Below are 16,023 nucleotides of genomic sequence, written 5' to 3'. Positions count from 1 at the left end.
TATATTAGCAATAATATAGATATGCAAGTATATTACAGAAATGGGTCTATTATGGTATGTTATAATGTACACGGTATGAAGTATGTTGTGAATATTCTATAACTATAAGTATGTACAGGCTGTAGTGAGTACAAGCTATGTACAGGATATGAACAGGATATAAATATGAAAAACTATACAGAATATGAAATAAATAACTTTACAGAATCTGGGATATACAGCTATACAGAAATGGGAACTATGCAAGTTGTAAACAGTTGTAGGGTTAAAAATTATCGTATGTACAGAATGATTATTTACACAGAGCTATACAGTAGTGCAGTTAAGATAAGTGAGGGTGTAGATAGTTTCTACAGAGGCTATATAAAGTGCTAGTGGTTGTGAGTGGTGGTTCAGTCCATGTTATTATTGTGTTTGAGGGTACAGTTGTCCATTGTGGGTGTGTGTATGTTCAGTCCATGTGTTAACGTGGGTCAGATGTCAGGAGGCAGAGTTCAGGAGTCTGACAGCTGTGGGGAAGAAGCTGTTCCGGTACCTGGTGGTCTTAGTCCGGAGGCTCCTGTAGCGCCTCCCAGAGGGCAGGAGGGTGAAGAGTCCATGTGATGGGTGACTGGAGTCTTTGATGATTTTCCCAGCCCTTTTCAGACACCGCTTCCTGTAGATGTCTTTTATGGCAGGAAGTGGTGCTCCGGCGATGCGCTGGGCAGTTTTCACGACCCTCTGCAACGCCTTCCAGTCCGAGGCAGAGCAGTTCCCGTACCAGACTGTTATACAGTTGGTCAGGATGCTCTCGATGGTGCAACGATAGAAGTTCACCAGGATGTCTGAGGACAGGTGGTTCTTCCTCAGAGTCCTCAAGAAGAAGAGGCGCTGGCGAGCCTTCTTGACCAGCTTGGAGCAGTTGGTCGTCCAGGTGAGATCCTCGGAGATGTGGACTCCCAGGAACTTGAAGCTGCTCACACGCTCCACAGCCGTCCCCTTAATGTGGATGGGTGGATGTGGGTCAGCATCCCTCCTGTAGTCCACGATGAGCTCCTTGGTCTTCTCGGTGTTAAGCAGCAGGTTGTTTGTGTCGCACCACTCAGCCAGACGATCCACCTCCTCCCTGTAGGCGGCCTCATCGTTGTCACTGATGAGGCCAATCACCGTGGTGTCATCTGCAAACTTAATGATGGTGTTGGAACCATCAGCAGGTCTGCAGTCGTGGGTGAAGAGGGAGTAGAGGAAAGGGCTCATCACACAGCCTTGTGGTACACCGGTGTTCATCGTGATTGTAGATGAGCAGCGGTTATCCAGCCGGACATGTTGGGGGCGGTTGGTCAGGAAGTCCAGTGTCCATTTGCACATGAGGGAACTGATGCCCAGGTCTGTCAGTTTCCTGATGAGTTGTGAGGGGTGGATTGTATTGAACACTGAACTTATTAGAGCGATTAGAACATGCTGTAGGTATTACAGGTACTGCACTGCAGTGGTTTGTATCATATCTATCTAATAGACTCCAGTTTGTGCATGTAAATGGAGAGTCCTCTTCACATACTGAGGTTAATTATGGAGTTCCACAGGGTTCAGTGCTAGGACCAATTCTGTTTACATTATACATGCTTCCCTTAGGCAGCATCATTAGAAGACATAGCATACATTTACACTGTTATGCAGATGACACCCAGCTCTAGGGCTGCTCGATTATGGCAAAAATGATAATCACGATTATTTTCACTGACATTGAGATCTCGATTATTTGACGATATTTATTTAACAATAACAATGTGTTGAATAATGACTTTAAAGATTGTCAAAAAATAATATAAAATAGTGCAAATACTGATAACAGTGCAAATGTTTGCAATATAAAAAATAAATGAAAAATGTAAACATCTGTGTTTAGTGAACTTTGCAGTGTTGCTCTGTGGTGCAGCTACACTGTAGCAAAGTTACACACTGTGTCTACTTGATCCACGTCTGACTGAACCCATAATGTTTCCACACCACTGAAGTTTTACCTCTCTTTTCAACCAACGGCAGTCACTCTCCTCTCCAAATAACTTCTGCTTAGCTTTCCGAGCTTCCCTCGGGTCCTCTTAATCAGCGGTCCCCAACCTCCGGGCCTCGGACCGGTACCGGTGCCCAAGCGAAAATCTGTAGTGATCCCGTACGTGTCAGGAGTATCGGAGCAGCTGAGACACATTTTTTCTAAACACCAGGTTTCTGTGGCTTTTAAACCCCAAAACACGCTGCACCAAAAATTGGTCCACCCCAAGGATCGGGTCCCCGACACAAACAGAGTAACATAGTGTACGCTGGTAAGTGCCAGGATTTAAACATCGGGGAAACCAAACAACCTCTGGCGGAGCGGATGGCACAACACAGCAGAGCCACCTCACAAGGCCAGGACTCTGCATTATATTTACACCTACAGGCCAGTGGACACTCTTTCAAGGATGAGGATGTAACATCCTGGACAGGGAGGAACGCTGGTTTGAGGGCGGAGTCAAGGAGGCCATTTACGTGAAAAGGGAAAGACCATCTCTGAATCGAGGAGGGGCCTAAGGGTACATCTGTCACCATCTTACAATGCTGTGATTGCAGCCATTCCCCAACTCTGTGAATGGGACTCAGTGATCAGTGGTCTTTGATCAGTGGGTTTTGGTCAGTGGTCATGAGAATTTGCATAATTAAGATTAAGGAACTGACCTCTCAGCCCATTGTTCCTTCAGTGGGCTGGTTTCAGTCATTATGCAATGTACTGTTTATAAGATTGAAACCTGCAGTCAGCTGAGACTGAAGAAGTCACCTGGATGAGTGACGAAACATTTCTGCCTCAAAACGCTACGTCCAGATGAACATAATCAACTTTTGGAGATTATGAATGCTATGTTATCCGCATGCTCCACCACCTTGGACCTAGTGGCCCCTGTGAAAATGAAGCGTCCTAGATCCTCCACTCAACTCCAGTTAAATGACTCTATACGAGACGTTACGCCGTACCTTTTGTCAATCTGAGAGGAGGTGGAAAAAAGATAAGCTTCAGGTATCCCTTTTACGTAGCAGCCGCACTATATATCAGGACTCTGTTAAGACTTCTAAAGCGGCTTTTTTGTCCGACATCATCGTGACTAATACCCATAAGCCCCGGGTCCTGTTTAAAATTTTCAATTCTGCGATCGATCCTTGCCCTGATAAAGTAGACTTTGCCTCCCCAGTTCTCTGTGAGCAATTTTTTAATTATTTTACGAGGAAAATCTCACTTCTAAAAACCTCACTCCCTCATCTTCCTGTGGTGAATCCTCGTCCTCCTGGAGGATCTCCGTCCAACTTCTACAAATCTGAACCAATCTCACTTTCTACTCTTAAAGCATAATTGATCAATTGAGAAGTTCAAACTCAGCTCGGCTAATTTATCATTACTCGCAGGCCATGTCCCATCTGCACTTAAACATGCAGTGGTGCAACCTATCCTAAAGAAAACTAGCCTCGACCATACTGACCTTGCGAATTATAGGCCTATCTCTAAACTTCCGTTTTTATCTAAAATATTAGAGAGAACTGTCCTTTTGCAACTACAGGCCTACTTAAATGCAAATAACATTAGTGACAAATTTCAGTCTGGTTTTAAACCTCACCACAGCACTGAAATGGCACTGCTGAGGGTTTTCAATGATCTTCTTTTAATTACCGACTCAGGTTGCCCTGCCATTTTAATTTTATTGGATCTGTCCGCTGCTTTTGATATAGTAGACCATAAAATGATTTTAGAGAGACTGGAACATGTTATAGGCATCAAGGATTCTGCACTTTGGTTTAAATCCTACCTCTCGTGTAGGACTTTCTTTCATGATGGGTTGCTACTCATCCGCCACTGCCCTGTTTGCCGTGGAGTACCACAGGGGTCTGTGCTGGGCCCTCCAGTGTTGCCTTGTACATGCTACCCCTGGGTTCTATCTTTGACAAACATCAGATCTCCTACCACTGTTATACTGATGACATTCAAATCTATTTCCAGTTGTGTGATGACCTGCCAGCTTCATTGAATCGTTTGTCTGACAGCTTGAAAGAGGTTACAGAGTGGCTGTCAGCCAATTCTCTCATTTTAAATGAGAAGAAAACTGAGATTATGGTGTAGGATAGTCACACTCCACGAGACCAGCTAGCTGCCCGATTTGCTCCCTTTGCTTACTTTCTTACAGATACTGTAAGTAATCTAGGTGTTTGCCTGGATAGCTCATTTAAGCTGGATAAACAGGTTTCCTCTGTGGTTAAATCTGGCTTCTTCCAAATTTCCATGGTCAATCGTTTAATACCGTACAAAGATCTTGAAAAACTGGTACATGCCTTTGTGACCTCCAGATTAGATTATTGTAACTCGCTCTACTCTGGACTCCAACTCGCTCACCTCCAACGGTTACAGCTCATTCAGAAAGCTGCGGCTCGTCTCCTAACCGGAACTAGAAAGTTTGCCTGTATTACTCCAGTGCTCTCTGACTTACATTGGCTGCCTATTAAATTTCGTATTGATTTTAAAGTTCTGCTGCCTACTTTCAAATGCCTAATCAACCTTGCCCCTGACTATCTCACCAACCTCCTCAGTCTCTATACTCCCAGCCGTTCTTTGTAATCATCTGGTCAGTTACTTCTGGCCCAGCCCATGCTCATGTATTAGGGCAATGGACAGTAAATCTGTCAAATAGTGCAGTGGAGCGAAAAGTACAAGTAAAATAATATTTTTTCTTAACCTCCCACCATAGTATAGACAAGTGAGGACATGAGGATTGAAGACCAACAAAATCAGGAATGCAGGAGGCAATTCAGGGGCAAACCTACTTGGGCGAGGCCATGCTGCCGGAGAAATTTAAGAGTGTATACACTCACTTTTGTCTCCTGAAGAGTTGATCCCACTTCAAGGGGCAATAACACTGTGAATATCAGTGAAGTTGATACGAGCTTCTGACCCTCCTTCATGTAAGGAGAAGATCAGCAGGCTGATGTTTAACCAACATTTAAACATTTCACTGTTTACAGCCACCCCACCCTGTGAGGCTGATTCCAAAGCGCAGACACCACCTGAGTCAGAACAGAACCGATTCACATTCACATAGGCCTACCATCATTCAGTCTATCTAATAACACCACCTTTAAATAAGACCGCCACCTCGTTCGTTCATATGTCCGTCATGGTTTTTCTGCTCATCAATACACATGCCTGCGGTCTCAGGGCTGAATAGCACACATTTCCCATCATGCTTCATTGGGTAATTTCAAATGGACCAATCATCTTCCCATTACACTGACACCAGTACGTGTGTGTGTGTGTGAGAGAAAGTAAAAACACATTCACCTCGGAGCAGCGAGCTACAGCCACTCAGCTCTCAGAAATGAGCCGTGTTGTCATGGCAACATGGCAAATGAGAATCCAGCATCCCTGAAACACCTCCAACCTCCAGTGGTTGTTGGTTCGATTCCAGATTAGCCGGGCCTTTACACAGAGCCTTTCAGATTAAATGCACAGGACCAGATGAGAAGCCCCGCCTCGACGTGAAGGTCCCTGATCTGATTGGATGAACTGCGTGTAATCTTAAACTCTCTGGGCTGGTTTAAACAAACAGATCAGAATAATCAGGTGGATTCATAAAGGAAACATACCTGACTCCAACTGTACTGATCGCAGGTAAAGAACTGAGAGGTCACATGACTCAGTGAACAGAAATGTCACATGACACCTGGTTTGTCACGTTTCTGCATCCTCACCAGATAAAACTGTAAAAGATGGCCAGCACGAACACAACATCTGCAGCAGGTGTTGTCTTACCTGAGAGCTGAGGAGGGAACAACAGCAGGTTGGCCGCAGAGGTTTGTCTACGTGATCTCGGGATTATCCGATTGGTTAATAGGAGGCGCTTCTGTCTCCTTGGAAACACCCCCACTTCCTCTGGTGAGAACCAGGTATCAGTGATCTGCAACTACAGTAGCAACATTAGCATTTTCCAGTGTGTGTGTGTGTGTGTGTGTGTGTGTGTGTGTGTGTGTGTGTGTGTGCGTGTGCGTCCGTGCGTGCGTACCTTTGGGAAACGATGATGACAATGATGGTGAAGAGGTGAAGACTGATAAAACGGCTGGACGAGAGGAACGACTTCAACTGCTGGACGTTCCCACTGAAACCACAAAAAATTAGGATGAACTTCCTGCTCCACCAACACAGACAGACACACAGACAGGTAGACAGGTGCTGGTGCAGCCTTCTGTCGGAGAATTTGTCCAATTTGTCCTCCTGGCCCTGCCTGACCTTTGTGCTGTGTGCAGAAATAAGTGGAGGACTTTCAGATGAAGCTGCTGACAGAATAAAATGAGGACCTGAACTCATCATCCTCTTATTGAAAAAGGATTTTTCATCAAGGTGAAGGAGCTGTCAGAGATCCATTATCACTATAAAAACTAAACCTCCTTCATCCATCGTCCACGAGTGAAAAGAGGCCAGTCAGAGCACAGAGGTCCAGATCTGTCAGCGGCTTTTCAGTCCAGGCACAGAACCTCAGAACTCTCTGCAGCTCCTTCCTTTCTTGCCACCATTTAATGTCACTGTGCAGGATTTCAGACAGTTTTCTTTGTTCGACACAAACATGCTTTGAAAAGAAAAATTACTTCAGAAGGTCTGCTGATAAGATGTTAAATTCTGTCACTGGAGTTTATGCAGAAAGAATTAAAGAAGAGCAGCACGAGATAATTAACACGACACCGATAATTAACAGACGATTATTCACTTTGCCCTCAGGGATCATTAAAGTTTCATCTTATCTCTAGACTGCAGAGGAGGCCGAACTCACTTAAAGACACTTTAGATCAAACTGAAGAAGCGATGTGAGGAAATCATGTCCTTAACCCTTTCGCTTCACATATAAATCAATCACTTTCAGGGACAAGATGAAACATGAGACATTAAAATAAACGAAGGTCTTGTAATCAGTCAGCGCTGCTCATGATTCGGCTCATTCACTGTTGTAATGTAATTACATTACAACAGAAATGTAATCACTTTGAGCTAATTAAATTCCATCCGAATGCTGATGTGAGGGGATACGTTCGGACATATTTGCATCACTAAAATAGTGTATGCTGAATATATAGCAGTCAACATGTAAGAAAAACTGTTGGACTGATTTGCATGTAACACAATGAAGCTGTCCCTACGTCTGGACACGCCTCGTTCATTCAGCAACCTAAATTCCAGACAATGTTTTTGATTGGTTTCCTTGTTTTAAGCCAGTCAAATCCTTGTGCATCGCTCCGTGTGACCTGACTCGTCCACAGCAGGGCAGGGGGCCTTCAGCGCTGTTAATTCATCAATAATGTTGTTAATTCAGAGGAGACTCCAGCGTGACTCTGCAGAGTAAAACGTTTCCAGCTGTGAAAAGCTTTCTGTCACTTCCTGCTGAGGCTTTCTGCGGTCTGCACTTCTGCTGTATGAGGACGTGCGGGACTACCTGAGAATTCTGGAAGTTCTCACTTTTCTTTTCTTTGATAATTATTATTATTTGATTATGACGATCTCCCATAAACAAGAGAAGAAACTGTCAGGTTTTTTTATTCGATTATTTTCTAGTGATCTTTGAGCACATCAGCACCAATCACCCAAACTACCAAGAACAGTGACAGATATGAGTGAGCAGGCAACACTAACAATGATTATACAGAACAGGTTCAAACAGAGCAGAGGGAAAGGCAGCCATTGCTTGATATTAAAAACAAATCTTCCACCAGACCACGATGAGGATGGTGTAGGGCGGGGGTGTCCGATTCCAGGCCTCGAGGGCCAGCGTCCTGCCAGTGTCACGGTTTAGATCTCACCCTGGGTCAACACACCTGAATCACATGATTAGTTCCTTGCCAGGCCTCTGGAGAACTTCAGGACATGTTGAGGAGGTCATTTAGCCATTTAAATCAGCTGTGTTGGATGACGGACACATCTAAACCCTGCAGGACACTGGCCCTCGAGGCCTGGAGTTGGACACCTGTGGTGTAGAGTGCTGGGACAGCTTTGGAGGATTCGTTCAACAAAGAGCTTCTCTGTTAGCAGCCTGTGGTAGGAAACTGAAACGTGTGTAACAGCAGGATGTGCAGACAGCGTTACCTGCATCAGTTGTGCGTGCTCAGGTATCCACACAGCTGGGGGGTAGAACACCAAAGGAGGCATGGCCTGGTATGTTGCAGCTGACCAGCTGGCCAACCACAGCCACTGGGGGGAGGGGTCAGTGCTTACAGACAGCCAGGGTGTGGTGGTGGTTACCATGCCAGCTGGCTGACCTTTAAACCGGGTGACTGGCAGCATCATGATGACATCACCATCTGAGTGGCAAACGGGCAAATTAGGGCTGAGCAGTATGACCACATGGGTCAAACCGTATGCTAAAAGAAAAGAAAAGTTAATGCTGAGGTTAGCAATCTGCAAATAAAAAATACACAAAAAGAAAACATAAACGAGTCAAACCCGAGTTGAGCACATGCTTTCAACAGCCGTGACATCAGCTTCATCAGCGCAAAGTGACACTTCCACAGAAACACTGCATCTTCATCCAAAATCAGTCCAGACCAGGGGTGCTCAATCCCGGTCCTCGAGAGCTACCGTCCTGCAGCTTTTAGATGCATCCCTAATCCAACACAGCTGAATCAAATGAATGGCTTGTTTTCAGGCCTTTGCCAAACACGATGGCATGCTGAAGAGGTAATCAAACCATTTGATTCAGCTGTGTTGGAGTAGGGATGCATCTAAAAGCTGCAGGACGGTAGCTCTCGAGGACCGGGATTGGGCACCCCTGGTCCAGACAGACCACGGATCGCTGCCAACACCTCCGAATCCAGACCAATAAATATGTAAAAGTTATTAAAGAACTAAATGTTAAACTGAAGTCTCCAACTGGTGTTTGAACTCCACTTTAACAATAGAATATAATTCTACTGTTTCTACTGTTGCATTTAGTATACTCTCTTCATGGAAACCATTACTGATCCAACTGATTATCAATCCGATCATACTGATCACCTCAAAATCATCATCACACCTGTCAGAGTTGTGAGTAATTTCATTTTGATGGAAAGACAACCACGAGCATTTCCTGTTCTTTGAAACACTGATGAACCTTTAGCGATTTATTGATCGGAGCAGGAGCCATTTTTATGGGTTGTTACCTTTTGTGTTTTACCATATGGTGTGTCTATGTGAACGTTTTTAAGGTAGCGCACGTAATTAACAGCAGGTGTGTTGTTGTTGGGAAGGAGCAAAGAGTTTGTGACCACTGTGCTGTTCTCATGAATGGTGTTGGATGAAGAGAACTGTTAACAACAAATGCAACTGATGGAAGTGGAATAAAGATGTTAAATGGAGAAGTACGGCTGGAGTTGCTGGACTGTAACAGGTTTCATTCATAACAGTGGCATCGCGTCACCCCCGCCAACGAACACCTCAGAGACTTCAAGCGTAGGCTTAGCCTCTACAATCAGGATCAGCTGAAGCTTCTTTCTACTGAATCCGTCCAACCACAAACAGTCACAACGTGTTTCCGACTGATGTTCCTCACAGGTTCCTCTCTGTGCTCTTACATCTTCTTCACCACGGACACGGTCGGCAGCAGCAGTTTAGGTCACACGATCAACTACAGATTCAAACATTTTCCTTCACTGATCAGTTATAAAAACTATCATTTTTATTATAATTTTAATCGATCATCAGTCACATTTTATGATTGTAAATCAATACATGATTGTTGTTCTTAACAAATGAATTTTATTATAAAAAGAAAATGAGATTTTGTGTAGCAGCAAAGACGCACACTGAGCTCGAAGCCGTCATATTGGATTAAATACATTTTTATTTCACTCCTCTCTGTTCTGTTATCATTTATTATTTCACTAATGATTTTTACTCTTTTTTCACATTGTATATTGTAAAGTTCTTAATGTAAGCCTGAGGTTTCTCACACTTGGATTACAGATTAGTGTTTGGACTCAGGTATTGATCAGTAATCACTATAAATATCATATCAGAATTAGGAACCGTGAAGTTGGTGCTGTCAGGCCGACACACAGGCATGAATGTGGCTGTTGAATCTTTTCTGAATAGTAACATTCAACTGAAAAATAATCACTTAATATTATTTTATATGTAACATGACGGTGAACATGGTGTCCTCACACACACACACACATTAATGACAGAGTTTGTATGTGTCTGTTTATTAAAGTCAGACTTAAATAAAAACAAACGTGATGAAAAATATCTGAAGTCAAAGTCTTCAACAGAGTCCAGCTGTGAACAGCTGCTGCTGAAGATGACGATGATGAATGGAGGAGGATGATAATGCAGACCTGCAGCTGACCGGAACATCACGGTAAATCCGGTAAGAGTCACCTACCGACCCGCGGAGCTCCTCCGGCGTCTATCCGGTAAACTGCTCCTCGCACCGGCGGGACCGAGCCTCTGCTCTCCGGTCACGTTCTTCGGGCTGCAGCTCGCGGAGGTCCGCAGATCAGCCTCCAATACGGTTAAGGTGAAAGCACGCGCGCGGCATGACGTGAAATACCGACAGACAGACGCAGACAGACCCGACGGACACACCGCGCGTGTCACTGAGATGCCTGATGGTTGAAAAACACCGGAGCCCGCGTGCAGCTCCGCGTCGTCACGGAGTCTCCCCCCTCCCCCCTCTGTCCGGTACAAACGGAGCTTCTCTCAGATCAAAGAGCCGCTCCCCTTCACGCGCGTGTGCGTGTAATAATCGATGGTCCGTAAAAATCAGGAGCTTTGAGTTATTCGCGGTTATCGTGTTTGTGGTTCCCGTTGTCCTCCTCATCAGTTTTACTCGCATCTTTTCGTGAGTCTCGTTTCTGTGCTCGTGTCTTCGGTCTCCTCCCACCTGTTTGTTTTGCTCACCTTGTTTCCGCTTCCATTGTCTGTTTGTTAGTGTTTCCTTCTCTTGTTTTACTTTGAAAGACTGTTTCAGTTTTGCTTCCTGCCTCCCCCCTCCGGTACTGATCGCCTTTCACCTGTAGCTCCTTCCCAGCACTTCCTAAGTTGGCCAACAGTTTAACCTGCATGTTCACTGAAATGGGCGGGGCTAGAAGCAGGGTCAGGATCTCCTGCCAGTGGTTATCTAAAACTGTGATTGGTCGGAGGCTGCCAGGCTCGCCCCTACAGCCTCGCCTCTGTACTAGAAAAGCGCTATACAAATGCAGGCCATTTACCTTTGATTCTGATTTCTGATGTTGGTGTTAGTCAGGGGTGGGGGAACTCAGGCCTCATGGGCCAGCGTCCCTGATCCATCACAGCTGCTTCAAATGACCTCCTCAACATGTCTTGGCGTTCTCCAGAGGCCTGGTAAGGAACTAATCATGTGATTCAGGTGTGCTGACCCAGGGTAAAACCACCCCTGGTGTAAGTGAATTCAGAGAGCGGCGCTGTGCCCTGGGTATGCTGAGCTCGCCTCATAGTTCAGATTGGCTGTAGCTCAGCTGGTAGAGCAGGTCTCCCACCAACTGGAAGGTTGGTGGTTTGATCCTTGTGTGCTCCAGTCTGTGTGCCAAATATCCCTGGGCGAGATGCTAACCCCATGTTGTTCTCTGGTGCACCCAAGAGCCACTACGACTGACCTTCTAAAAGAAAAGGAAAAACTCTCCACATGTGATATTTTTTCAGGTATCTGTGAATGTTTACATCTCCCACTCATTCATTGTTGTTTTTCATGTATAAAGATAATAAAAAAGTGACCCAATCAATGAAGCTTTGAGGCAGAAAACAGAATCTAACCCAGGGCTGGGCAACTCCAGGCCCCGTGGGCCACCGTCCTGCAGGTTTTAAATGTGACCCTGTGTAAGCACACCTGAATCACATGATTAGGTCACTACCAGGCTTCTGGAGAACTTCGAGAGATGTTGAGGAGGTCATTTAATCATTTAAATCAGCTGTGTTGGATCAAGGACACGTCTAAACCCTGCACGACACCGGCCCTCGAGGTCTGGAGTTGGAGACCCCCGATCTAACCCAAACTTTTTGGTTTCTTTAAAATAATCTGCCAACATTCAGAGATTCTTGGTGTGTCTTTTTTCCATGCGTCAGTCATCAAAAAAAATGTCGTATGATGAGGTAGATCATAGCGGCGAGCATCTCCTCTGAAAGGGCGACAGTTAATCCGTCTGTCAATATCAGTGTGTGTTTGCAGAGATTACAGCAGAGCCGCTCGAGTCAGAAACAATTACTGATATCAGGTAAAATAAACACACTCGTCACCAGAATATGTCGGATTAAATTGTGCGTGTGCTCAGAAAAAACTCACACGTACAGAATAAACTGTCTTCATTATCGCACTAATGAGTGTTTGCTCGTGATCGACACACATGCACACACAGTTCTGATGAATCAGTACGGCAGTATTTTCTAGTAATGTCACCGATTAAATCTCACACGGAGTATGACTGAGGACATAAAACTTAAGGGATCAGGTGCTAGATTGTGTCTATTTTGTTCCCGTTTTCTGTGATAGAAACTGAAATCTGAGCTCATCACTATTTTAAAGGACAAACTGATCTCTGTGGATAAAATGAGGAAGTTTGCAGAAACCTGTTTTCGGTACATGATCTGATTTTCTGAGACAAATCTGCACAAACTGAAATTCAGCCTGAAGCTTAATGACTGGCAGACTTCAGAAATGAATAAATGATTTTCCCTGGTTGGCAGCAGAGTGGAGCTTCACCACTGATTTAATTAATTCAAATTAGCCGAGGATATCAGAGAACGTTTAACCCGTTTCATGTAAAACTGCTAATCCCTGGTGGAGGTGTAAATGAGACTGAGGCTTTGCATTCATAAAAAAACTCACTCCAGCTGAAGGCACGAGTATTAAAATAAACTTCACATGAGGCAGTGAAACAAAGTCACAGAACAAATATTTATAGGAACTAGGACAGATCAGTGCAGAGGAGGATAAATAAAAATCCTGGGAAACACAGAGAAGTCCTCCGTACTAACACTTCATGTGTTTATTGATCACTCGGAGTAACGTCTTTCAGTCAGGTGAAAAAACCATCGAGCAGCAGCAAACTTCGTTCTACATTTCCTGCTGATGAACGTCAGTGAAGAGACGTTTTGGGCCCTCCACCTCATCGGTATTTCTGGATTATTGTCTTGATCAGCTCTGTGGGGCTGATGTCAGGAGCGCTTCGTGTGACAGACCCCTGTTCTCATATTGTTGCCCTGTTGCTGGGATGGTAAATGCCAAACAGTTGATTCTGTTCGTCTGGATGTTTTCAGTGGGAGAAACGTTTCGTCACATTCTTCAGTCTCAGCTGACTGCAGGTTTCCAACTAGGGCTGGGTATCGTCACTAATTTCTAGAATCGATTCAATTCCGATTCACAAGGTCCCGAATCGATTCGATTCGATTTGAATCTGGGAAATTTTGCCTCAGACAGAAATATTATAATTCAGATCAGTACATTTCCATATTTTTGTATCTATAAAAAGGAAGCTGACACTTTCCAGCCTTTATCAAAGGTGTGAGCATCACAGCGAGGCCTTTGTGTCAAAGTAGCTGAAGATAAAACAGAAAAACATGAAGCTGATTTTCCTGTTCTGGGATTTTATAAAAATATTCTGCAGTCGATCAAAAACAAAAGAAAACCATTAATCAACACATGAACGTAACGTTACAGAGGTTTTATTAGAGACACGGCGTTTTGCATTTTGCATCATTTTAAAACGTTTAAATTTGTTCAGTATTGAACGGCAGAAGTTAGGTTTTCTTTTCGGAAGTAAGTAAAAGAAAAAAAACAGCGGCTGACAGGCTGTAAACAACAGTAGACTTGTGTGTAACAAGCAAGCGAATAATGCAGAAAACAGAGAGAGAGAGAGAGAGAGAGCTGTGCATTGTGGTGGAAGCAACACAGCAAAAGTCAGAGTGAGTTCATGTTTATGTGAAGCGTAGTTTGGATCTTGGGTGCTGGGGGCAGCACGGTGGCACGGTGGTTAGCACTGTTGCCGCACAGCAAGAAGGTCCTGAGTTCAATTCCTCCATCAGGTCTTTCTGTGTGGAGTTTGCATGTTCTCCCCGTGTTTGCGTGAGTTCTCTCCGGGTACTCCGGCTTCCTCCCACCGTCCAAAGACATGCAGCTTGTGGGGATAGGTTGATTGGATAATACAAATTGCCACTAGGTGTGAGTGTGAATGGTTGTCTGTCCCTGTGTGTTGGCCCTGCGACAGACTGGCGACCTGTCCAGGGTGTACCCCGCCTCTTGCCCTATGACAGCTGGGATAGGCTCCAGCGCCCCCCGCGACCCTGAAAAGGATAAGCGGAAGCGAATGGATGGATGGATGGATAGTTTGGATCTTCTTTTGCTGCTGGTTCGGTCAATATTGTTTGGAGAGAGATCAAACCTGCAGCTTTAGAATCAGCGCAAAAAGGGCGTGAACACAAAGCTCGACCCGCCGACACATCAGAATCAGCGAGCTGTCGCTTTCAGCCCCGACCGTGTCCGTGCCGTCGGTGAGAAAGTCACATCTCACTGATTCTGATGCGTCGGCGCTTTGTGTTCACGTCTTTGTGCAGAAGCCGTGTTCCTGCTCTCATTTACTGTTTTAGCTGTTTGGTAGTTGTTGAAATTTTGTGAGGTTTAACCTGAGATTCTGGCGTTTCAGGCAAAATAAATTTATATTAAAAAATCGATTCAGGATTTTAATGAATCGATTTCACGTTGTCCAAGCCAGGATCGATTTTAATCGATGAATCGATTATAAAAACCCAGCCCTATTTCCAACCTTATAAACAGCACCTTTACACAGTGACTGACACCAGCCCACTGAATGAACAATGGGCTGGGAGGTCAGGTCCTCGATCATTAAATATGCAAATTCTCATGAGCATTGATCAACGACCGCGGTTCTGTAACTGCACTCTATCAGAGCGCAACACCCTACAACGGATAGTAAGAACAGCTGAGAAGATCTCCCCTCCATCACGGACACCTGTCACACCCGCTCCGACCGCAAAGCCACCAGCATCGTGGAGGACCCCACACACCCTCGCACACCCTTCAGCCTGTTGGCTTCTGGAAAGAGGTACCGGAGCATCCGGGCCCTCGCTGCCAGACTGAGGAACAGGTTCTTCCCCCAGGCCGTCAGACTCCTGAACACTCAGTGACTGGATGAACACACACACCTTCATAAATCAACCAACCACTGTTTGCAAAACCCACTGCCACTGCTGCACATTTCTATTGCACTGTTGTGTTTGTGTCATTCTGGGGTTTTTTGCACACTTGTCTCTCACATTATGTAGTCCTGTGTTGATTGTCTGCCATATGTAGGAATGTTGGAGGAACGTTGGAGGAACGTTGTCTCGCTGTCTCGCTGTGTACTGTAACGCTGACCATGGTTGGAACGACAAGTTTGCCACTAGAATTGTCTTGACTTGTGCTTCCCTGGCCGCTGTATCTGTGGGGACGGCGTTCGCTGTGACGCCCAGTTTGTATTAACGAGCGAAGAAGAATAAACGAATAAATCAGTATGGTGACATACAAAAGTTTAACACACATGACAACTCACACTGAGTTAAAGGCCAAAGAGAAAAGACGTGTTTTTAAAAGCATGGTAAAAACAGCAAGAGACGGCGCCTGCCTGACCTCCAGAGGCAGCTCCTTTTACATGTTAGGAGCCAAAAGTGCAAAGGCTGTGTCTCCTGTGGATTTATAAAAATGTCTTCGGGACGGTCAAAGCTCCTGGTTAGCAGATCTACGTGATGGCATGTGAGGGTGAAGCAGGTCCATTCCACACCTAAACCAGTAAATGCTGGTTTTTTCATGTGGGGCCAAATAGGAAGGTCAAAGAATACAGCTGGAGCCACTGGATTAAAAAAGCTTCACCTCAGTCACTTTTCATTAAAATAGACTTGACATCATCAGCATATACAGTCAGGGAAGAATGATTTTGTAAGTTTGCCCACAAAGAAATGCTCAGTCCATCATTTCTATGGTAGCTTTATTAGAACAGTGG

General features: G+C 44.9%; 1 protein-coding gene across 5 annotated transcripts in view; it reads right to left on the bottom strand.

Moving 5' to 3' along the window:
* tcerg1l (transcription elongation regulator 1 like) overlaps positions 1-11,056 on the bottom strand; it is a 75,357-nt gene extending 64,301 nt beyond the window's left edge. For 2 of the 5 annotated variants that reach the window (XM_080305266.1, XM_080305270.1), the window contains exons 1-3: positions 8,120-8,631; positions 6,054-6,146; positions 5,804-5,954 (exon numbers count right to left, since the gene is read on the bottom strand). In XM_080305266.1, coding sequence (XP_080161392.1) covers positions 5,804-5,954; positions 6,054-6,146; positions 8,120-8,320 — 445 coding nt within the window. In that variant the 5' untranslated portion in view covers positions 8,321-8,631. The other 3 variants (XM_080305269.1, XM_080305267.1, XM_080305268.1) reach the window with 3 other exon arrangements.
* Positions 11,057-16,023: the final 4,967 nt, after the last annotated feature.

Source organism: Astatotilapia calliptera, chromosome 8 (assembly GCF_964374335.1).
Source record: "Astatotilapia calliptera chromosome 8, fAstCal68.1, whole genome shotgun sequence".
Classification (NCBI taxonomy): Eukaryota; Metazoa; Chordata; class Actinopteri; order Cichliformes; family Cichlidae; genus Astatotilapia; species Astatotilapia calliptera.
This window is presented reverse-complemented; position numbering and strand designations above follow the sequence as displayed.